This window comes from Diabrotica virgifera, chromosome 3 (genome assembly GCF_917563875.1).
Source record: "Diabrotica virgifera virgifera chromosome 3, PGI_DIABVI_V3a".
In the NCBI taxonomy this organism is placed as follows: domain Eukaryota; kingdom Metazoa; phylum Arthropoda; class Insecta; order Coleoptera; family Chrysomelidae; genus Diabrotica; species Diabrotica virgifera.
Genome location: NC_065445.1, coordinates 54010746 through 54036607, shown reverse-complemented (window position 1 = coordinate 54036607; position 25862 = coordinate 54010746). Strand labels below are relative to the sequence as shown.

Sequence of the window (25862 nt, the reverse complement as noted above, 5' to 3'; positions counted from 1 at the left end):
AAGTTAATTAATCCGTTACTGGATAAAGTATTTCAATAAATTTTACAAAATTTGTCAAAATTTTCCAACCAGCTTTGGAGTAGTATACACTTCCACATGTAGTTTGTTCCATATGTAGTTTGAAATCAAAATAAACGCAAATATCATATATCGATTTAAACCATCTTAACAAGAGATTATGCTAAACGTCTATTTTCAATGCATATATGGGTCATACATTTATTTTTTTTTATTTTGCGGCTTTTTAAATGTTTTTTTTTTATTCAAATTTAACTTATCCTTATCGTTGGCGCCACGATCTCTGCAACTTTTAAAGCACCTAATAGCCACTTTACACGATGCAACTAATTGCGCAATTAATTGCACAATTTCTTGCAGCAATAGAAATTGCATCGTGTCATACGCAAATTGCACAGAAAAGCTGCAACTTCTTGCAGCAATTTCTTGCTGCAAGAAGTTGCAGCTAAATAGAACATGTCCTATTTTTCATGCAATTTTTTCTGCAATTTGGGTATATTTTTAGTAACTTTTAAGGCTACACTGTTTGTTTTGATATTCTGTCATCCGAAATTTCAAATTAAACAATTTTTGACAAAACTAGAGGAACTTTTTACCAATTTCACGCTTCACAGATAACATTATTCTGGTGGATGACTTTAATTATGCAACATAGGGATTAAAGAAACTATATTCTATTTTTATTTCTTTTGTATTTAACAAGGTTTAACAACTTATTTCCTTTTGTAAATGAATAATGTATTATAGGTATACTTGCATTAGGTATTATTTGATTTTGTTATACATAATACATATTATAATTTTCTCAAATTATAATCTAACATTTTTAATCTAATATATCAATAACTCTACTCAAAAAATTACATTTTTAATTTATAAAAACAACATAACCCAAAATTTATGGTATGTCGAAAGTTTCTGTCCATTTCATGTCAGTTTATGCAATTACTTGCACTGTGTAATCACTTTATTGCAGAAAGCTAGTTGCAACTTATCGCAGAAGTTCTTGCTGCAAGAACTTGTGCAATAAATTTCGCAATTACTTGCATCGTGTAAAGTGGCTATAAGATCTACAGAGTTGTCAAAAACAATATGACATTGACAATTAATTCTGATTACAAACAAACCAACAATCAAAACAAATAGGTGCACTTTTGAAATATCTTGTAAACCTGCAAGAAATGATGCGAAATGAAACCAGAATTTTATCCGATAAGGACCAAGAAGTGTCTTTCAGTTCTTATGTGCAAATGGATGATTTATTAGACAAGCTAAAATTGTTAAACTATGAGTCTGAATTTTTAAGTGGCCTTAAAATTAAACCAATACACAAGTAAGACTACATTACTAAATACCTACATTTTTCTTGTTCATGTGCCGTGTCCCTGACATGGCTATTCTGACTTTATTTACGGCTGATCTGAATTGTTCAGCAGATGACAATAATTGGAACCATTGCCCCAAGATTTGAAACCATGAGTGTCTCCTACTCCCTGGACTCCTTCTGCTGTCTATTTTTCCTTGGAGAATTAGCTGAGGTACTCTATATTTACAGTACCTCATAATGTGACCCAAGTATTCCAACTTTTCTTTCTTTGTGGTTATTCCTACCTCTCTCTCCTTACCTATCCAGCATAGTACCTCCTCGTTGGTCACATGCTCAGTCTAGAATATATGTGATATACGTCGTTAAGCCCACATTTCTAACGACCAGTGACGGCTGGTCCTATGAGGCAGGTGAGGCAGTGCCTCACCAGTATATCAATCCACTATTTACGTTATTTCTTTATCCCATCATCAATTCATTAAATACAATTTAACTTTTTGAAATTTGTTAAGTAACTTTATTTTTATGATAAAGAATAAAAACAGATACGACCCTGATCTCTGTAGTCCACAGCATCTCATTTTCACTTTCTCAAATAATGGTTACAGGAGAGGCATGCTTGGGCCAGCCTCTCATGGGTTCTATATTTTTAAAAAAGTGACTAGACCGAGCAGCAACAAAATTCAACTTCTGAGAACAATTTCATGCCTCAGAAGCATGCCTCAGTAGTGTAAAATATGATATAATATATAAGCGTATAGGGTCGAACTGCACCGATCTGTTTAATGGATAAAAATTATTGGATTTGTAATTTAGTATGTTAACAATTGAATGGTGGGCTACAACAATGTTGTAAGCGACATATTGGGTCAAAGTGAGGTTTTAATACAATATTATTGTATATCCAAAGACCAATGCGAGCATCTTTCAATCTGGCTAAAAACATTTTGCCTTCCCCGAGTTTTTCGTACCTCAATGTTGGTATCCGTATGTTCATAAATAGCTTGTCAATATGTTTTTCATCTCCTGCATAATCTCAATTCTGTCACTTACAACATTGTTGTAGCCCACCATTCAATTATAAAAAGCAAAAAAGCAAGAGGTGTCCGATCTAATTTTTTTCTGACTATAATTAATAATTACCTATTATTTAATTATTAAAAAATTACTTTTTCTATAAATTAAAAAACATTTCGGCCCAGGCAGATATTATTTTAGATTTTTTTGATCATTCTAAACAAAAGACGTCGTCTTTTGTAATTTTTCTCTGAAGTTGATCGTTTTCGAGTTAATCATTTAAAACCGTTTGATCTTATATGGGATCCTCTACTATAGCGCTTTTTCACGATAGAGAGAGACTTTTTTCGCGATAATGATTTAAAACTTTGTATGCCAGTTTTTAAATTATCATACATTTGTGTTGTTAAAAATTATATCAGAAATACAACTGCATAGACACGATTGAGTAATATGGTAAAAATATCAATTGAAAAATCATTTATAAAATCACAGGATGAAAACGCTTTTATAGACAAGGTAATAGATCATTTTTCAGAACAAAAGTCTCGCAAAGTTTCTTTAATTAATAAAAAAAAAAAAGAATTTAGAACTCAGTTTTCTATTTACCATTTATATTTTATGAAGTTTTTTTACTAAAATAACTTCAAAATAGGAAGTGGTTCGAATATATGAATTTTACGAAATAAAAGGCAGATATCGAGCAGTGAGTTTTATTTAATCTTGCTCAAGTATCCTTTCGTTCTTAGAGCATCTTCAGGGACATTTCGTCAAAAAAAGGAAGGTATCCTCGAATGTCATTAATTGTCTGAAGTTGTGGCAACTTAAATTAACATATCTAACAAATACTTAACTTACACAACACTGTAACGTACAAACAGATACATTTATCTGTTTGTACCTCCATCTTCAAAATGTATAAGTACCAAAATTACCTGCACTCAAATTTATCTGTTCGTCCTTCACGTAGTGTACGTTAAATATTTGTTAGATATATGTTAATTTAAGTTGCCACCACTTCAGACAATTAATGACATTCGAGGATACCTTCCTTTTTTTACAAAATGCCCCTGTAGATACTCTAGGAGCGAAAGTATACTTGGACAAGATTGAATAAAACTTAGTGCTCGATATCTGCCTTTTATTTCGTAAAAAATAACTTTATTTTATTTATTTTCATTTTATTATTATAATTTAATAATTAATTTTCTTTTACGCTTTTTATATAAAAAAACAAAATTTAACCCTTAATTTATTTAACATAAAAATCAATCTTATAATATAACAGTAATTTGTTTCTTGATTGTTTGTATTACCCTATATTCAATAGAATTTACAATATAAGATTGGTTCTAAAATTAAATTATCACGTGTTTGTAGGTATATTGTTTGCGTACAATAATTTCATTTTGGCAACTGATTAAACAAAATCAATTGTTGTCCGCTGTTCTCATGTAGTTTCTAATATAAATTTTGCTTAATATGGCTGTACAACGCTGATGAGACCCAGGAAGGACGAAATATCTGATGGATATGGATACTGTTTTGATATGTGGTATTAGTAATTATTATTAGCTAAAAAGCTGCTACTATGAGTATGAACCCATCACAGACTTGGCCAGAAAATAATTTTTCTCTCTCTAAATACCAGCCTCCCACGTAAAATGGTATCCGAGCTTTCGTTGCTATTTTTGCCAATAAAATATTTATTTAATATAATTTGCAAGGGTTAAAATAAATACAGCAATGTTCTGTAGACAGTCTCACGTTATGACGTCACAAAATTGACCTTTCGCTCATTAAAGAGAAGCTAACCACAATAATATTCCTCAAGTGTAGTGTGCCTCACCATCTTGTACTATCACGAGCCGCCCCTGCTAATGCCTCTACTTTCTTCAATAATGTTGCAGTCTACATGTCCATGCCTACATTTCATGTAACAAAACTGGAAATATATAACATTTGAGAAGTCTGATTTTGAAAGGTAGGGTGAGGCTGTTATGAGGTGAAAATTTGCTTCATGCTAGTGAACTACACTCTTGGTTTTATCTACCTTTATATTCACCTACATTTACATTTTTGAAAAATTTATTTTGATAATTTTTAGATACTACTTCATAGTAACCAAAAATCCAGGGGAACAATTTTATCTGTTTTCGTTATTAGCTGCATGGCTGATTAGGAAAAATGGAAAACCATTTGAAAATCCTCAGGAATTTGATGACCCCAATGAGACTATTGATAGGATTATAAATGAAGTGAAACAAAATGTATGTAAACAAAAATACTTTAATTATTTAAACAAACATTACATAAAGAAAACTTATATTTATGTCTGCACTATTTGCCAGTTTGTGATGACATGGAATGCAAAAGAGTTATTTTACTCTAAAACACATGGTGTTGAAATCTATGACTGGTTCAGTGTCATATTTAAAATATCTGCTAATGGTGTATTTACAGAGAACCTTGTGATATATTGGAGAGATTCTTGATATAAGTCTTGTTATTGATAAAATGTTGATCTTTCTTTATGTGCATAATTTCCAATATACAACTATTGTTGTGGTTCTGTTGTTTTTATAAAATCTATATGGTTATAAAATTTTGGTAGATAATTAAGTATTTTTTTCTAATTATTATATTATTATCTTTAAATTATTTCTGATTTTTAGAGTGGTATTATGAGCTAGATAGGTTAATTGCTCTGTCTCTATCCTATATTATCTTATAACAACTTGTATTTTTATTAAAACAGTTTTACTGTTAGGATCGCGATTACTAAGCTAGATTATACTACACCAGCATTTGCCTGAATGAATTGGTAGACATGGAAACAAACTGTGGCCACCAATGTTGCCAGACATTACCCCTATGGATTTCTCAATCTTGGACAGGCTTAAGAACAGAGGTTTTGATGAACATTTTAAACACTTATTATAAATACAAAATTATCTTTTGGAAATTTGCTAGCTGATTTAGGCCCACCCCTGTATAATCCATGTTTTATTTAAGGGAAATTTATGTAAAATCTCCAGATATCTATAGCATATTAACAGTTAAGACTTAAGACTCATGTAACTCACCCAATTTGTAACTTACTACAGAACAGATTATGTTCTCTTGAGCTGACAATACTTTATTGAGTCCATAAATAGCAAGAAAAATTCGTACTTTTTAATCTCCATTGTGATTGGTTGTTACAATTGGACACATTGAGTACTACAGCATATTTCAGACATGCGATGCAGTGTAGAAGGATAGGGCCATGCAAACTAAATGAATGTGTGTGTGTTTGTGTTTTATTGTCACGGGAAATAAATGAGAATTTTCTTGACAATGTTGCCACGTTAGTGGCCTTGAAAGCTAGTATTAGGCAGGTACTTGTAGAGGATTATCGCTGTTAACTGCTGTGGCATGCAAAAGAAGGATTTATATATCGCACCCTCAGTGCAAGACTGCAGTAACTCAAAATTTTATGAAAATGAAGTAATCATGAATAGTTGTACCTCCTCCTCCAAATACCATTTTCACAGATGCCACCACATAACTCCAGTATTGAAACATTTTAATGTATCTACGGAGATGTATATTATTTGTGTTTTCAAGAAGTATGTTGTGAAAAATTAAAATAGTGCAGATTTAAATAATAAGGTCATAATTTGGTGAATTTTAATTCTAAAGCTAATTTTTTTAGGGCATGACAGTTGATTTTTCTCCCAATAAACTGAAACAAGGTGTTGGTGAATATGTGGTGGCAATACTTGACTACTTAACAAATATAGCACTTACTAAAAACAACATTATACTTAAAAGGTAAACTAAATAATTTCAATTTATAAGTTTCTAATTGTACAGGATTAGTCATAATTATTGGGATATAGACTAGTCTTCTTATTTGGACCAAAATATAGATATTAGAGCAAGTATGCTTGGTAAATTTTTTCTGTTGAAAAATGAAGTGCCACAGTTTTAATTTTTTGCTAATAATTTCAGTATATATTTATTCTTTTCTTTCTGTTCGTCTCCTATCGGAGATTTGATATCATCAAGGATATTCAACCTGCTTTACTGCTATTCTAAGTATGTCGTTCATTTCTGGTGCAACCAAACCACTGTTAAATTTCTCATGAGGACATTTTTCTCTGATCGGTTTCCTTTCTCCTTCAATATTTCCCTGCATTATATTTTGTAGGAATGTGAATGTTTGTCCCCTCATTAGATGTCCCAAATATTCCAATTTTCTCTTTTTTATTGTGAATACTACATCAGGCCTTTTGTTCATTTGACGTTAATACTTCTTCATGTGTGCCTCTGTCAACCCAACTTATTCTTAATATTCCATGCTTCCACGTTGTACAACAAGTTACTAAACATGTATAATTTTAATATTCTTATTTTTAGAGGGGAAACTGATATCACGATTATATAACAGTTTCTCCATTTTTAAGCAAATGAGCCTAGCAATTTCAATACATCCTTGGATCCCTCGATATTTAGATCACCTGAGTCATTTATCATAGTTCCCAGGCATTTCAATTATTGCTTGTTTAAATGGGGGTGTTATTAATTTATAGTAATTTTTCTATGAATTGAATTTTTAATGAAGGCCACTTTAGTTACTAATTGGTTTTCTTGGTATTAATTAATTAATAAATTCGTCATTTACATACTGTATTGTAATTTTTAATATGTATAACGTAGTTATTGCAGTCTCTATTGATATTCTCTAGTCAAAGTTCTTGCTCTTCCGATGTTCTTGACAACAGCACAGTTACGCCTGCATATTTATCACTTCTCTATAGATGAGTATTTCTTCATCTGCGCTTGGTAAAACTTCCTAGCAAATTGTTCACTATAGACATTAAGAGGAAACAGTAGCGATCAACAGGTAGCCAAAACGCGTTTCAAGATTGTGGCTGTAATTTTGAATATTTTTTCGAGATATGTGGCACACATATTCGTAATATAATAAAGAATGGCGGTACAGAGCCCAATTTGAAAAATATATTAATATGTGGAAATTACTCTGTAATTAAATACAATATTAAAAAAACGAGCCTGTACCGCCATTGAGAAGAACAAAAAAATACACTTTCATCAAATAAACTTTTTTATCCGATGCCTAGATTTTGTGTCATTTTGGAACTACTAATGAAATAAAAAATTTTAGTAGTTCCAAAATGACACAAAATCTAGTCATCGGATAAAAAAGTTTATTTGAAGAAAGTGTATTTTTTTGTTCTTCTTAATGGCGGTACAGGCTCGTTTTTTTAATATTGTATTTAATTACAGAGTAATTTCCACATATTAATATATTTTTCAAATTGGGCTCTGTACCGCCATTCTTTATTATATTACGAATACGTGTGCCAAATATCTCGAAAAAATATTCAAAATTACAGCCACAATCTTGGAACGCGTTTTGGCTACCTGTTGATTGCTACTTTATCACCTTAATTAACCAGTAGTGGCGACAATATACAGTCCGTACAATATAGATACCGTTGCACGTCATTATCTACGTCAGAGATCTAAGTTGACATTGTTGCCCAATTACAAAAAATTCTTGAATTCATTTTAAATCAAATATATCACATAATTTTTGCGGTGGATTATACAACAAAACAAATTAATATTCAATGTAAATAAATAAAAACATTTGTTACGTTAAAGTAAATAATAAAAACAATAAATATAATAAAACAAATACTTATACGCTCTGAGCTTCGCTGGTGGCGCTCCTAGCGGATTACTAATTCAACTTTCACCGGTAATTTTTAAATTTATTATTTAATTGTTATCGCTTAATATTTACAACGTAAAAAAGTGATTAAATTGTAATTGATTTTTTTAAGATTTTGCTAATCATTCTGACGTTCTATTGATAAAATATGAATTTCTTACTTCGGATACTTTCACAATTATCATGTAGATGGCGCTTAGATTAATTGATAATTACATATTACGGAACATTAAAAAACTTAAATTCAGTATTTAAAACGTAAGTATATTTAAGGTAAAAATATATACCACAGCTTTGACCAACTAATATTTTTTATAATTAATGTTTTTACTTTTAATTTTAAATTAATCACTTTGACATTTATGTCAAATTTCCGGTAAACGTTTACAAACTTGCCACTACTGGCGCTCGCGAATTTGTAAATATCCCCTCTACGTACGAGCTCACAGCGTATAGTAAAGAATAACAACAGATCTAAAGTGTCATCATCGCAACTTTCAAATAAATCACACAACACTTTTATCTATGAAATAAATGTTACCAATTTATACCAAAATGTCACCTTTGTTCGATCGCAGTTAGAGTGTAATCCGTACAAGTGTGCTTTATAAAAACGCTTTATGTTCCATTTATACAAATTAAATGAAATAAGTTAGGGTATGTTTTTTTAAATTTACATTAATAGAAATCTTCCAATGTTATTTCTACACGTATATAATAAAATATGTCTAGTGGCTGTAATTCCAGTGTACTCGGCAAACCGTTTCTAAAAAGTAACCGGGGCAGTGCCCCGGGGCCCCTTTTGGTTTGCCGTGCATAGATTTTAACGAGGAAAATAAAAATATGTATTTTAAAAGCCGATCCCAACGAAATATTTTCAAATGACACAATTTTAAAATGACCTTACAGTGGCATCCTAGACGTCAACATAAATTTTTAATTTTTCACTGGTAAAATTAGTCTTTTCGACTAAAATGCAATTGGAACAGAACAGGGACCCCTGAGGCATGAGCTAAGCTGGTCCCCCCGAGACCTTAAAATAAAAATTTAAATTATTACATAGGCAATGAGTTATTTCGGCGTATAATAAAACCTAAAGTGCCATTGGAACAGGGACCTGGGCTAAGTTGGGGCCCCCGAGACCTTTCGTAAAGATATAAAGAATTTAAGGATGAATTAGCGAAATCTGAAAACCATGAAGTAGAAACTTGCCATAACTTTAAAGAAAATGATCAAAATCTGCTTGATCTGCAAGCAGAATCAATTACTAAAGAGTCTGGTCGTAGTGAAGATGCCATTCCGATTTTAGAACCAACCTCTACCGATAAAGAAGTAAGCTTGTGCGATTTTTCTCAAGAACTGTGCATGAAAGTAACCTGAGACCTGAAGCAAAAACTTATCCAGGTAGGACCTTTTCACCATGATGGACCTTTTCCAAGAGATAAAGATCAACAGGGTAGATGTTCCTCAAACCACTTTTACACCTTCAACACTAAGGGTGGAATGAAGCTAAGAAGAAATTGGTTGTGCTACTCTAAAATAAATTATAGTGTTTATTGTCTTCCTTGCTGGTTATTTTCTGACCATAAAGAAACTCCTGTTAAAATGCCTTTTCAAGGGGTTCAATATCAAACACTTTTCCGGACCTCCCCCTACCGCTGGGGATAAACCACCAGACCCCGATAGGGGCCTCCAGATTACGTTTGCCCCGGGGTCCCCAATATCGTACTTACGGCCCTGGCTAAAAATTAATTTTTTTATTGTTAAACAAAGCTATAAACATATAGTGTTTGAGTGATGTTTTCAATGCATCTCTCATTTAAAATCGAACGAGTATGTACAAGTGCAAGCGCCTACAAACAGGTAATTTATACGTAGCATGCATTAAAAATCATGCATTGGGCACACGTCGAAATCTTGGTTTAACAATAAATGCATTTCTTTTTAGCAATGCAAATAATCAAAACTGGTATAATCTGACTCGAACTTTCAAATGCTGTAAGCAGAATTGCTATTTTATTTTTTAATCAAAAGATATTCGGGTTCAAAAATTGCAATTTTTCGATTTTTTTAAAGTTCAACTGCGTTTATCTCGAACATCCTGCGAAAAAACTTGTAAAGACATTTTTGCTTAGAATGACCCAAAAAATACAAAAAAATGTTTTGTTTTGCAAAAAATCGTTTTTGTGTAATTCTGCAAGTTCTTTGTTTATAACAATCTTATTGACATCCGGATTACTGACCAACTGACCAAAAAATTCATGTTCTACGGGTCAAAGTACATTAAGTCCGTCTAAATAAAGGAGGCCGTTGTAACCCCCCCCCCCCCCGGCGACTCTGTCATTTAAAACTGTGTGCCACTGAGCAATTCAACAGTTTTAACAATTCGCACTTATTCCAGAAAGCCACTGCGCATCCGCTAGGAAAAATATTTCGTTTCGGTTTTTTTGCACAATCTTACTCAAAAAGGACCCCTTTTAACAAATTTGCATGTTGCCAGGACCAACTATGGGTCAAACATTTTTTACACGTTTTTTTTTGTTTTTTTCCTTTTTTTTTGCATGGAACAAAGTTTTTTTAGATTTTTTCGATCATTCCAAACAGAAAAGGTCTTTAGTGACTTTTCTCTAAAGTTTATAGTATTTGACATATACGCGAATAAAAATTGTAAAATTGCGAAATCGGCCATTTTTAACCTTCAAAAAGTATGTGAAAAGCTTAAAATTTGAATGTTGCCAACGTAGGTAGATATTCTTTAAACATCGATTGATGAAATCCCGAAGAGTTTTTTGCAATACAGTATTCAAAACTCCTTTGTTTTTTAATTTCTAATCACGCGTGCGCGACACCATTTTCCACTGTTGCATGTGTATACAGTATGGTGCAAATGAAAGGAATATATATTCGTTATTTCGTAAACCGGCGACTTTAAGGAAAAAACCCGAAACAGGTCGATTTTTATTTTTAAGTTATGATATTGTGGCATATATGGTATACTAGTGACGTCATCCGTCTGGGCGTGATGACGAAATCGATGATTTTTTTAAATGAGAGTAGGGGTCGTGTAGTAGCTCATTTGAAAGGTTCTTCAATTCTCTATTCAGTAATGTAAACATTTACATAATTATTTATACAGGGTGTCCAAAATTTTTTTATTAAATTAAATTATTTGACAAAAAAATAAGTAGAAGGACACCCTGTATAAATAATTATATAAATATTTATATTACTGAATAGAGAATTGAAGAACCTTTCAAATGAGCTACCACACGACCCCTATTCTCATTTAAAAAAACCATCGATTACGCCATCACGCCCAGATGGATGACGTCACTAGTATACCATATACGCCACAATATCATAACATAAAAATAAAAATCGACCTGTTTCGGAATGTTTCCTTAAAGTCGCCGGTTTACGAAATAACGAATTTATTGCTTTCATTTGCACCATACTGTCGGTGGAAAATAGTGTCGCGCACGCTTGATTAGCAATTAAAAAACAAATGAGTTTTGAATATTGTATTGCAAAAAACTCTTCGGGATTTCAACAATCGATGTTTAAAGAATACGTACCTACCTTGGCAACATTCAAATTTTCAGTTTTTCACATAATTTTTGAGGGTTAAAAATGGCCAATTTCGCAATTTTTACATTTTTAATCGCTTATATGTCAAAAACTATCAACTTTAGAGAAATGTCACTAAAGACCTTTTCTGTTTGGAATGATCCAAAAAACCTAAAAAAACTTTGTTCCATGCAAAAAAATAATTTTAGGAAAAAAACAAAAAAAAACAAATAAAATTTTTGACCCACTTTTGGTCCTGGCAACATGCAAATTTGTTAAAAGGGGTCCTTTTTGAGTAAGATTGTGCAAAAAATCCGAATGGGAATATTTTTCCTAGCGGATGCGCAGTGGCTTTCTGGACTAACTAAAATTCGAATCCATACCGTCTGAACGGGCTGTCAGAACTCTTATTATTTCTGTTATAAAAACAAATGAAATTGAACATTTGAATAAAACTTATACAGCAAGTAATTCTAATTTCAATATCAACTTCTGTATCAGACCAAAACCACCCGAAGAGAAAGAGGAGGAAGCTGAAGTTTTAGATGACGAATCTGAAATAAATCTAGACAGAATCGAGGAGGAGATGATAGCTGCATATTCAGATGATTCTGATGAAGAAAATATATTTCGCTTAGACGAACTAAAACCGACAAAGAAAGAAATACAAGTTACAGAATTAAAGTCGAACGTTGACGAAGAAACTTGGAAATTGGAAGTAAGTAGTTATAATGTTTATTTTTTCTTAATTATTGGAAGGTTTAGACTTCTCAATCACCCTTTTTTTGTTTTGAAAATTGTGACCCAAGTGGTAAGGAGTCCTTCCATTCAGGTTTCATTCTTTTGCCTTTGAATAGAATTGTTGGTGGCATAGAATTACCAAAAGCATTGACACAGACAGTTTTGACATTTTCTCCGTGCTCCGGGGCTAACAGATGTACACGTTTCGCTCCTTTTCTTTTGATAGTACAGTAAGAACGTCGATAATCCGGACATCAAAAATCCGGACCGTCAATAATCCGGATTTGTATCTAGCAAAAATATCTGATTCTTTTAAAATAAATTAAGAACTTCGCTGCAAAAAACCAACCTCTACCGCAGTTCAAAAATATTTTACACATTTTTTTAAAAGCCCAAATAGTGTCTGATGTTTTTACTGTACACATGGTGCAATTATAAATTAATTACAATACAGTGTTTAAACACAAAAAAATGTTTTGATTAATTTCACCTCTAGACACTTTACTGTACAAGAGAAAACATAAAATTTTAAAACGTTTGTTGTACTTTAATGTGTATACTGGCCTTTTTTTGAGGTAATTTCGATATTCCGGATAATTTGATAATCCGGATGGGGTCCGGTCCCAATTAATCCGGATTATTGACGTTCTACTGTACACTTGATGGTGTAAACTCAACCTACACCATTTCTCATCAACATTGAAAATCCTCTCTGGACTGTTCATCGGATCCAGTTCCAATAGGATGTTCTTCAGTTTTTCAAAATGGGCATTCATAATAAATCGGTTTAGTTTCTGGGCACGAGCTGGATTCATACTTTGAACTTTTCTTTGTCGTATTTCAGGATTTCGTTTTAAAAATCCATTGAGCCAATACCGACCAGTCATTTTAGACATGGTAGAAAATCTATTTTGTATATGCCATTTTCGGCGCAGAAATTAAAAACACCTTCGAAGCGTCATTGATGTTAACGGGTAACCGACCACCGCCAATCGGATTATTCTTGCAGATAGTTCTCTTTCTTGATCAGCTGTCAGTACTGGTTTTCATCCCATTGTTGCCTTGCTCGTTTGGTTACTATCAACATCTCTAGATAGAGTTCTTCTCGGTATTAAAAAGGTTTTTGAAGAACCTTGACGAGACATCCGACCTTCTTGTACAGCTGCAACGGCATTTTTCAAGTCTTCTTTTCTCCACTTACTCGAATGCCCTGATTTGTTGCTTTACCAGCCATATCTGTAATAATTTACTTCTTCTTTAAGTTCCATCTTCTATTGAAGGTTGGAAATCATCATGGTAATGCGGACCCTGTTGACTGCCGCTCTAAATAGCTCTGCACTACTGCATTCGAACCATTCCCGTAAGTTCTTAAGCCAGCATATTCTTCGTCTTCCCACATTTAGCTTTCCTCGGATTTTAACTAGCATAATAAGTTGTAATAATGAGTATTTTTGCCCTCTCATCACATATCCCAAGTACTCAAGTTTTCGTCTTTTGATAGTTAGTATTATTTCCGGTTGATTTCCTATCCTTCTAGTTACTTCCACGTTCGACATTCTTTGAATCCATGATATTCGTAGGATTCTTCTGTAACACCAAAATTCAAAGGCGGCCAACTTATTCAAATGGACTTGTTTCAACGTCCACGCTTCCAAGCCATAAAGAATAGTAACCATAGTAATAATTTACACTAATAAGTAAGTAGCAGGCAATATGCCCATGTGCATATTGTTACACATGCAATAAAATTGGGTTAGGCTATGTTTTTTTATCAGGTGTTGCTTAATTCGATCTCTTATAGTACCTCAATTCAAGCATCAGTACCCGTGTATGTGACACAAGATATCACAATTCGTCAATACTTTTTTTCACAACTCAGTAATAGACAACTTACCGCGTAAATATTATAACGGCTCCCACAAATAACAATTTTCAACGTCACATTTAGGATATCTGTGAACTTGTCGTATGGTTTGTGCTTCCATCTTTAGTAGAATAGGCAAATTATGGTTCATGGCCATATTGTCAACTTGCGCTGCGCATATTGTATTCACCTAACTTATTAAAAAATAAAATATTTAAGTCAATACTAAATACTTTTCCAAACATTCTCCCCCTATAAAAAGGAATGTTTTTAAGAACTGAAATTAACGTAAACTGAGGCACACTCAAAAACTTTCTAAAGTGAGTGTTTGATTGGCTTTCTAGTTTCTCTTTCTTTTTTCTATTCTTTTCAGAATTCACGATTTCTGTAATTTTGTTATTCTGTTCATCCAAGGTAGTATTAATTGATTAGGTATATAAAGTCCAAAGTCATGTTCCTTGAACGCCATATTATGTGAAAAACAATTTGTTCTCAGTCATACATCCATATCTAAATTATTTCTAAGTAGTGATATCTTTTTTGTATGTGCTGCTTTTGTAGTATAATTGCAGTGTCTTATGAGTAGTACAGCGGATTCTTGGTTCGTGATACATTTTAGTAACTAAATCCTTGTTTTTAATAAAAATCTTTTTCAGGTGGAAAGAGTTTTACCGATGCTAAAAGTAACTGTCAAAAATGACAGCAGAGACTGGAGATCGCACCTAGAACAAATGAAACAACACCAATCTACCATCGATAATACATTCGGTACTGCTAAAGGTCAATTAGAAAAATTACACAAAGAAATAACATCCACTCTTGATAAAGTGAATAATAGAGAGAAATATTTTAACAGAGAATTAGAAAGCGTTCTGGAAGAGTATCGTAGTCTACAAGACCAGCTGTCAAAATTGAAGGATGCATACAAAAATGTAAGCACAGGAGTTGCGGAAAGAAACAGAGAACTTCACAAGTTGACAGAAAAATTAGAAACGGTTAAACAACAAATGGAGGAGAGAGGAAGTTCTATGACTGATGGAAGTGAGTATATTACATTTTAAATTGTTTTACATATTTCAGTAGTAAAATTTGATGATGTCTGAATATCATAACTAGTGGATGTATATTAATTTTGTTACATATAAAACCTGTGGTTTAAGTAATTTCACAAATATATTCTCTCTTATTATACACTCACGGACAAAAATATTGCTTCTTCTTAACGTGCCCTATCAAGTCCCCTTGACGTTGGCGATTAACATGGCGAAACTGTCTCTGTCTCGAGCTATTCTAAATAGGTGTTCTGCTTTCTTTATTCCTGTCCACTCCCGGATATTCTTCAACCAAGAGGCCTGCTTTCTACCAATTCCTCTGCGTCCTTCAATTTTACCCATCATAATAAGTTGAAGAATATTATACCGGTCTCCCCTTAATACGTGTCCAAAATAGGCCATCTTTCTATATTTGATGTTATCAAGCAGCTCGCGGGTAGCATTTGCTCTCTTAAGGACTGCCACATTTGTCAGCATAGCCGTCCATGGTATTTTCAGAATACGTCTGTGCAGCCACATTTCAAAGGCCTCCAAACGGTTAATGGTGGATATTTTTAATGTCCATGCTTCGACACCATACAAGAGGACTGACCAAATGTAGCATTTAATCATGCGCTTTCGAAGTTGAAGTTGCAAGGTATCATTACAGAAGAATGACCTCATTTTTAAAAATGTCGTACGGGCTATCTCGATTCTACATTGTATCTCTTTATCTGGATCTAGTTGTTCAGTAATATGGCAACCAAGATATTTAAAACTGGGTACTCTTTGAATTATATGACCATCAACATATAAACGTGAATCTTGATGGGCCAAACGGCTAAATACCATGTATTTTGTTTTTGAACAGTTTATATTTAGGCCAAACTCTCTTCCCACTGTGTCAATGGCATTTAAAAGGTGTTGTAATCCATTCATATCATCACTTAAAATAACTGTATCGTCTGCATATCTGACTGTATTTATCAGAATTCCATTAACCTTCACACCCCATTCCAAATTATGCAGCGCTTCTTTAAATATTCTATCTGAATACAAATTGAACAACAGTGGGGACAGTATACAACCCTGTCTGACACCTCTTTGTATTTTGCATATTTCTGTTGATTTTCCATTTATGCAAGCTGTCGCTGTTTGACGCCAGTATAATTTTTCTATGATTCGCACATCTTGACTATCAACTCCTTTATCCTTTAATATTTTAATTAATTTGTGATGTTGTACTCGATCAAAGGCCTTCTCATAGTCAATAAATACAGCAAAGACGTCTTTCCTTTGATCTCGGCATTTCTGCAATAACACATTTAGTGCAAAGAGTGCGTCCCGGGTTCCCAGTCCATTTCTGAAGCCAAATTGTGTTTCATCCTGGTCTTCTTCACATTTATCTCTGATTCTACTGTGGATGATACGTAGAAAGATTTTCAAGGTGTGGCTCATAAGGCTTATCATTCTATAGTCGCTACAGTTTTTCGGACGTTGTTTTTTTGGTAGGGTTATGAATTCGGACTTTAACCAATCTTCAGGGATATCACCAGTCGAATAAACATAATTGAAAAGTTTGACTAGTATTCCAATGTTTTCCTCATTTATGAGCTTTAACATTTCTGTAGGTATGTTGTCGGGACCAACGGCTTTCTTGTTTTTTTGCCAATTTTATAGCATGTTGTATTTCTGATTTTAGTATTTCTGGTCCTTCACCTTCATCTAAAGTGTCCAGTTCTTCGGGTCTATCATCATTAAACAGTTCATTTATATAATTATACCAGGTAGTTCGAATTTCGTGTTCGTCTATTATCATTTTTCCCGACGAATCGGTTATAGTATGTGGAGTTTTCTTATAATAAAGACCAGCTACTTCTCTAACTTTTTTAAACATATTAAACGTATCATGTTTTTCATTCAACTTTTCTAATTCCTTGCATTTATCCTCCATCCATTTTTCTTTAGCTACCTTTATTTTTTGTTTAATTAGTTTCTGTTTTTCTTTGTATTCTGTTTTGTTATCTTTCAGTTTTCTTCTCTGCTCCATCAATTCCAGGATTTCATCAGTCATCCATTGTTGTTTTTTGTGCCTCTGCATCGCTGTTGTATATTTTTCCATTACTTTCCAGGTAAGATCTTTAAACGTGTTCCATATTTCTGTATTGTTTTCATTTGTTGAATTCTTTAGCCGATTATTAAGGTCATTTTCTATTAGCGTTTTGTTAGATGCTGATATATGTAATTTTGGTGTTTTGGGGCTTTCTTCGACTTTTTTGAGCTTCACTTGGATGTCAGCTATTAGAGGGTTATGGTCTGAACCGATATCTGCACCAGGATATGTCGTTGATCTCTTGACACCATTTTTAAATCTCTTGTTTACTAGAATATAATCTATCTGATTTCTAATTATATGAAGTGAGTTATCTCCTGGTCCCTTCCATGTATATAATCTTCTTTTGTGTAATTTGAACCATGTATTTGCGATTATCATGTCATGTTCTTCACAGAACTGGTATAATCTATCGCCTCTTTCATTGCTCTCCCCTAGTCCATATTCACCTACGAGGTCAGATCTTCGTCCTTGACCAATTTTCGCGTTAAAATCTCCAATAATATATGTGATTTCGTTCCTTTTTAGATTGTTAAGTGTCTGTTTTAATTGACTATAGAATGATTCAACATCATTGTCATATTTCTTTTCTGAAGTAGGGGCATATATCTGGATAACATTGACATTAAATGGTTTACTATTTAATTGGAGTATCGCTAGTCTGTCGTTTACAGGTACAAAATTTTTTACATATTTCTTGAATTTAGATGTTATAAATATGCCAACTCCATTCCTATGATGTACGTCATCTTCTACACTTCCAAAATAGTATAGTGTGCCTTCATTTTGTTCACATGTTCCCGCTCCAGGCCAGCGGAGCTCACTTATGCCCATTATATCAATTTTTAAGCGTTTAACCTCTTGAACTAAGTTACTGAGCTTGCCTGCTGCAAAAAAAAAATATTGCATATTTTGAAATTAACGTGTGAAATGAAATTTTTTGTGCTGCCCCCAGTGTCACAGAAATAAGATTTCTTTTCCGAATGCTATGTTTTGAAGTATCTTATAAATAATGGTACAATCGGATTTTTTGATATTGGCTATATGTTGGCCAATATATAATTTTTAAATTGAATCTCAAGGTAAGTATTCACTATTCTACCGACATGAAGACCTCCGTGTTGGTGCATTAATACGAATTTGTTATCCGATATGGCTGGCAAATGGCAAAATATGATCTTCTAAAATGTTTTTAATGTACTGTTATATAATTTTTATGGGGAAAATTTAGAAAATTCATTTTATATCCAAGACCACAATATCATACATTTTCATCGCCCTGTATATAGCAAAAATTTGTAAATAATATAATTAGTCGTAAGCAGTGTTTCGTTGTAAAGAGGAAAAGTGTAGTGATAAAGATTCTACGAACGGACTTAACAATTCAAAACAATGGAACTAAATTACGATCGGTTTTAGAAAGTGGATGTATTCGCGGTTGGATTAAACAATAGGACGTTTCTAAATAGTTTCCTCGAAAGCAACGACGGTAAACATATTTGTTTAGTTTTAGAATAGAGTTTTTTTTTCTAGGATATAAGAAAGAAGTTAATTTTAATATCTCCTGGAAATTTGACAAGACAGAAAATTTGTATACAACATTATTTGTTCTTAAGAAATGAAAGTAGGGAGATAATGTTGAGAGGATGCTTGTGATTGGCGAAAGAGACCGATGGAGGGAGAATAGAATGTTTGAGTCTAAGTTTGATGAGGGAAAAAGATTTACTGTGTAATTAAGATCTGAAGAGACCAGTCGAGTTTGGAAAGTAGTGATTTTGTGTAAAGTGATTAATTTGGTGTAAGCAGTTTTCTGTTGAGACGAAATCGTGATCGAGTCGAGAAGTAAAATCTCCTCGTGTCCGAATAGATTCCAGTTTTCTGTCTGGAACGGGTAGCCGGTTTGTATCAATTTTGCACAAGATATCGAGCTGAGAGAAAAATTCTGGAATTATAAAGATTGATATTGTTTGTATCGAGTCAGAGACTAAATTGAGGAGAGATTTCAAGCGAGTGCTGTTTTGATTGGGAAACAGTTTGGACAAGAAGAACAGTTGCAGCATTCGAGGAGCACGTGTGGGAGAAACGAGGACAACACAATCCATGAGAAGAAGTTAAGAAGATAGATAAGTTTAGTCAGATTATTTGTGAAAAGAGAGAGTTGTTTAATATTACATACCATATTTGTTTTTTTGTCAATTTAACAGTTTTACAGCATAATTTATTCATTCGTTAAATTATAGAGGACATAAGTAATCTATTTAAAAGGTGAAAATTAAATTTTGTTTTTTTTATAATAATAAGAACAGTCCACCGAAACATTTAAATAAAATTTTTTTAAAAGAAAAGGAGATAGTAGAATTACAGATTATTTTTAGTAGATAAAATATTTTTACGAGAGAACAAAGTTTTAGCATACAATTTGAATCTTATATTTATGGTATAGTATATGAATAAATAATATTTATAAAATTTATGTGATTCTGAGCATATTTATTTTCCTTGTTTTGTCCTGGATAAAGTAAGCAACGAGAAATACTAGAAGCCACAAACTAAAGGTGATATATTAACATCAATTAGCCCTGAGAACATTTTTTTTATTGGAAAGACTTATTAAATTTTGGTTTTGTTTCCATGAGTAGCAATTAAAATAATTGATTAATTAATTGAATTGATAAGATGCTGATCAATCTCATAACTGAGAGAAAATATAGAGCATAATAGTACATATCAGCTGTCATTCACCCAATCACCTCCACAAGTTCGGTGTCTCCTGTCCAAGAAATACCACTCCATAGCACTATGCCGCCACCACCAAAATTAACACTCTGTATGAGGTTACATCTGGCATACCGTTTATAATATGGAAGCAGGATTGACAAAACTTCATATACAGAAGAGTTGGTGAACCGTATGTCAGTTGTAACCTCAATATAGAGCGTTAGTTTTGGTGGTGGCGACCTAGTGCTGCGGAGCGGTATTGCTTTGAAAGGACATACCGAACACGTGGATATGATTAGGCGAAAACATTTTAGGAGATCATGTTTTGCCATTTGCAAGCCACATTGGTTATGGCATATTGGTGCGAATGCACGTCTTCATGTCGCTAGAACAGTGAATAGCTACCTTGACGAGATTCAATTTAAAAATTATATTGGCCAGACTGCCAGAATATAGTCCAGATCAGATTTGAATTCGATTATAGCATTTATATGACACTAAAACATCGCATTCGCAAAAGAAATCCTATTCCTATGATACTGGGGGCTAAAGATAGCAGCGGAAAAAATTTCATTTCACATGCATACGCAATATTTTTGTCCGTGAGTATATTTATTGTTTTCACCCATTTTTAAAAAATGTGAAAACCTTGAAGTATCCTTGTCTGTCTGTCCCAGAGATTTTGTAAACACAACTCCTCCGTAATTAGACCAGATAGAATGACAAGTGCGATATCGAATGAAAGCTTATAACACAAGGATGGTATTAAAGGTGAGAAATTTGACCTAGCACTTCCGGTTTTAGAGTTGTAACCAGAAGTTCTGTTTTAACGTCGCCAAAATAGTACAAGCGATATATATTATTCATCGCGTCTTAGCAAGACAGAACAAATACATATATACTTCCGGTTTCATGCCTGTCTATCCGTCCATTTGTCTATCCGCGAATATAACTCCTCCGTTATTAAAACATTTAGGATGAGAAGTAGTGTTGCCAGGTCCGATTTGTTTTTAATCGGTACATAAGCAAAAACAAATCGGGATTTAGGGTTGTAGATCGGGACAAATAAACAACAATAGCCCAGTAAATGACCGTTTTGGAGTGTAATTTTCAGAGTCAACTCCAAATTGCATGAAAATCTGGTTTTTGGTTCTACTTACTGTCTACTTCAAAGTTGAACTTGTACCGTTGGTTGCTTTTACTTGGGGGATGACAGTTGCAGTTACCCCTTCTCGGGGGTAAAAAAACGCGCGGTAAAGGAAGTCCCAAAATGGATCAACTGACTAACCCTAAAAGACTTTTGTTCTATATAATTTTTTAACTAAGTCAATACTTTTCGAGTAATTTTTTTCTAAAAAAAAATATTCTTAGCAAAAATGTAGCTTTTAGAAAAGCAAAAAAAATTGTATCTTTAGAAAGTCTATAAAACCAGTAAAAGCAAAGTTGTATGTACCTCATCAAAAATACATTCTAATTTTGTTTTATATAAACGCCTTTAGCATTAAAACTAAGCGAGTTACGCTCAAAATAAAGTTGGCCCCTTTTTTTGATAAAAAAAAATCGTGAAAATCTCCCCCTATTTAGCACCTTAAATAAAATTTATCGTTACAGCTTTACCTTTTACTTTATATGTGTATTGTTTATACGATATGTAAGGTTTACCGGTTGGGAGTGCTTAGTTTTGAAAAAAAAAATGGATTTACAGTAAAAAAATTTTTCCTAAAATATTGTAAAACGCCCTTTTTTCCAAATAACTTAAAAAGTATTAGGGATACTAAAAATTTCAAGGAGTAAAAAGTAGGTAGGTTTTGCTTTTATAAATATGATAGATTCATTTTGTTTTTCTGTAAGACAAACATTGGTTAAAATATGGCTGTTCATATTTTGCATACACTCGTGATTAGTGACTCGTTCAGACCCTTTCAATCATGTAAAAAATACATTAGTAAAGTAAATTGTTTGTAAAGCGGTAACGATTAATTTCATTTGGGGTGCTAAGTAGGGGTAGATTTTCACGAGGAGTCAACTTGATTTTGAGCATAACTCGCTTAGTTTTGATGCTAGGAACTTTTTTAAAACATAAATATAAAGCTTTATTAAAAAAGTTTTAATTGGTTTTTCCCGAAAAGTAATTCATTTCTTGGTTATTTCACGTTGAAATATTTGATTTGCAATTTGACGAATAAGAACGTATTTTTCATGAGCTACAACTTTGCTTTTGCTGGGTAGACTTTACGAGTTCACATTTTTTTTTTCATTTGTTTATATTAAGCTACATTTTTTTGCTAAGAATATTTTTTTCGAACAAATACTAACTTTTTGAGTTATTTGTGAAAATCGCCTGAGAACGTGATTTTTTTGTCGAAAAATAATCATCTTCAATCTTAAATACCTCGAAAAGTATTAACTAAGTTAAAATTCTATAGAACTAAAATTGCTTAGAATTAGTCAATTCATCCATCTCCGGACTTCTTTAAAACGCACGGTTATTCACCCCCAACTAGGGGTGACTGTCACCCCCCGAGTAAAAGCAACCAACGGCACAAGCCGTCTAAATTTTCATGCAATTCGGAGTTGATCCTAAAAATTACACGGTATCGCATTATTTCCCGTTCATTTACTGGACTACAAGCTGTTTCTATAATATGTATTTAATCCTACATAATAATAATAATCAGACGAAATTACAAAAAAGAATCGTAGATTCAGTAAATTATTTATTTATTTAAATTATATTTTTCATTCGATTTTGCCGATTTTAGGAGTGCCTTGTTTTTTATAACATAGTTATAAAATTCACTGTAAGTCCTCCTGAAATTGGTTTTCGTGGGCGAAAATCGGGACATTTAGTGTCCCGATCAGGTACAAGTCGGTACGCGTCCCCAGACCCCTGAAAATCGGGACGTCCCGCGCAAATCGGGACACCTGGTAACGCTAATGAGAAGTGACGCGACGTGTCGAATGAGAGCTTATAACCCAAAGATATTATTGGAGGTGAGAAATTTGTCCTCGGACTTCTTAACACAAATATATACTTCCGGTTTCATGCCTGTCGGTCCGCGAATATAATTACTATGTTATTAGAACTGATAGATTGACAAATGAGGCGTCGAGTGAGAGCTTATATCTCAAGGATGGTATTGAAGGTGAGAAATTTAACCTCGGACTTCCGGTTCCAGACTTGCAACTGGAAGTACTGTTTTAAAGTCGCCTAACGGTTTTTATATCACTTCCGGTAAAAACATGTAATCGGAAGTGCCATACAGTCCGTCTAATTTACTTACCGTTGCACGTCATTATCTACGTTAGAGATCTAAGTTGACATTGTTGCCCAATTACAAAAAAATCTTGAATTCATTTTAAATCAAATACATCATACAATTTTTGCGGAAGTGGATTATACAGCAAAACAAATTAATATTCAATGTAAATAATGCTGAAGCAAAGAAGGCCGAGGGAGATCTAAATGTTGCATCTCACTTCTCGCCTGTCCAGCGCAGTAAAATTCCAACGAAAAAGGTCCCTCATAATCAGTTAGGAGTAAAACTAATATACATAAATAATCATTTCGTTGTAAAACGTAACAAGAGCGATCTTATATTTCAGTTCGTTCAGAGAGCGCCATAAGCACCCTAACCGAATTCAAACCTTATTAGATTATCATCAGAGAGTGCATATCGTGGGCATACTGGGAAAATACACAAACATCTATATAAACTTACGTGCATAGAAATCGGCCCACTTAAAATTTGGTCATTTTTGATGACTCGTATTTCCTAAACCTGTTGGCCGATTTAAGTGATTTTTTGAACGTGTTATAGCCTGATTCTTTAGCAGTACCACTGTAATAATATTGTTTTAAACAGATAAATTTTCATTGTATACTGGGTGTACCAATCAAACTGTGTTTTTTTCTCAAAGTTCGCATCACCCTGTGGAATATTCTAGCATATATAAAATACTGAAATTAAAACTCAACTGTAGCCTCAGGTTTTCTTAACATTCTGTTTTTTGATTCATTCGTTTATGTTGGATAATAAAAAAAGTTAGGTACATTAACAACTAGACATGTTCTTCATCAATACACGGTGTTTTTAAATAAGTGCGACAAACTTTAAGGGGTAATTCTGCATGAAAAAATAATGACAGTTGGCTTGATAAACGTTTGTCCGCAAATGTTTCGTTTCCGAGATACGGGATGCTGAATTTTTTCTTACAAACTGGCGATTTATTTATTGCTTTTAAACCAGTTGAGATATGTAAATGAAATTTGGTAGGTTTTAAGAGATATTTATTGCGGATTATTTGACATAAAATTAAGAATTTAATATTCACCATTGTCGCGCATACGGGTAATATCACCGATCATATTACCCGTATGTACGCCAATGGTGAATATTAAATTCTTAATTTTATGTCAAAAAATCCTCAATAACTACCTCTTAAAACCTACCAAATTTCAGTTGCATATCTCAACTGGTTTTAAAGCAATAAATAAATCGTCAGTTTGTAAGAAAAATTCAACATCCCGTATCTCGGAAACGAAACATTTGCGGACATACGTTTATAAAGGCAACGTCATTATTTTTTCATGCAGAATTACCTCTTAAAGTTTGTCGCACTTATTTAGAAACACCGTGTATTGATGAAGAATATGTCTAGTTGTTAAAGTCCCTAACTTTTTTATTATCCAACATAAACGAATGAATCAAAAAACATAATGTTAAGAAAACCTGAGGCTATAGTTGGGTTTTAATTTCAGTATTTTATAAATGCCAGAATATTCCACAGGGTGATGCGAACTTTGAGAAAAAAACACAGTTTGATTGGTACACCCGGTATACAATGAAAATTTACCTGTTAAGCAACAATATTATTACAGTGGTATTTTTAAAGAATCAGGCTACAATATGTTCAAAAAATCACTTAAATCGACCAACATGTTTAAAAAATATGAGACATCAAAATGACCAAATTTTTAAGTGGGCCGATTTCTATGCACCTAAGTTTATCTAAGTTTATAACAGGAAAAACAGTGTATCTCCAAATTCGTCATCCACCGTGCTTAAATCGGTACATTCAATGACAAATAAAATCAACTAACTCCATCTTTTTCTAAGTTTTCATGAATAAAATAATGTTTTTTCAAAGATTTTTATGTACATGTATGTGCACACGTTGATGCGTGGGACTAGCAACCTCACCATCATACGGCATACTGCTACTTGAAACACCGCAAGGTGCCCTTTGCTCCACTTGGAGATGTATGATTATGATGATGATGTGCAGACCACCTGTGGTTAACATCCTTCAAAATCATATCCAGGTACCAAAACTGGAACAGCCAGTGTACCCGATTTTTAAGAGGTACGCCAAAGGTATAATAATGTTTAAATGCGTTTTTCTCTTTTGTGAGGAAGTGGATTTTCCCAGTACTCCCACGATATATTTTTATTCTTTTTAGCTCCTCTGGTCAACATAAAGAAATCTGTTGCTAAAGTAAAATCAGAAATCATAGACATGGACGTTAGAATTGGAGTCCTGGAGTGTGTACTTCTACAGACAAAGTTAAGAGAAGAAAAGCAAATCGAGAATGAGTTTGGACAGTCTATTTCAGTTTTTTAAATTAGTTTTATATTTAGTACGTTCTAGTCAAAAAGACTGCACTTAATTTATTGATTGTTGTTAAATCACTTTGTTTAATAAATAACTGTTAGTTA

At 33.1% G+C, this 25862-nt stretch overlaps 1 protein-coding gene across 1 annotated transcript; it reads left to right on the top strand.

Moving 5' to 3' along the window:
• Positions 1 to 1118: 1118 nt before the first annotated feature.
• Positions 1119 to 25862, top strand: LOC126881848 (intraflagellar transport protein 57 homolog). The gene is made up of 6 exons (XM_050646466.1): positions 1119 to 1351; positions 4470 to 4632; positions 6060 to 6178; positions 12177 to 12393; positions 14937 to 15321; positions 25607 to 25862. The coding sequence occupies exons 1-6, from the start codon at positions 1200 to 1202 to the stop codon at positions 25765 to 25767; spliced, it is 1197 nt and encodes a 398-aa protein (XP_050502423.1). The 5' UTR covers positions 1119 to 1199; the 3' UTR covers positions 25768 to 25862.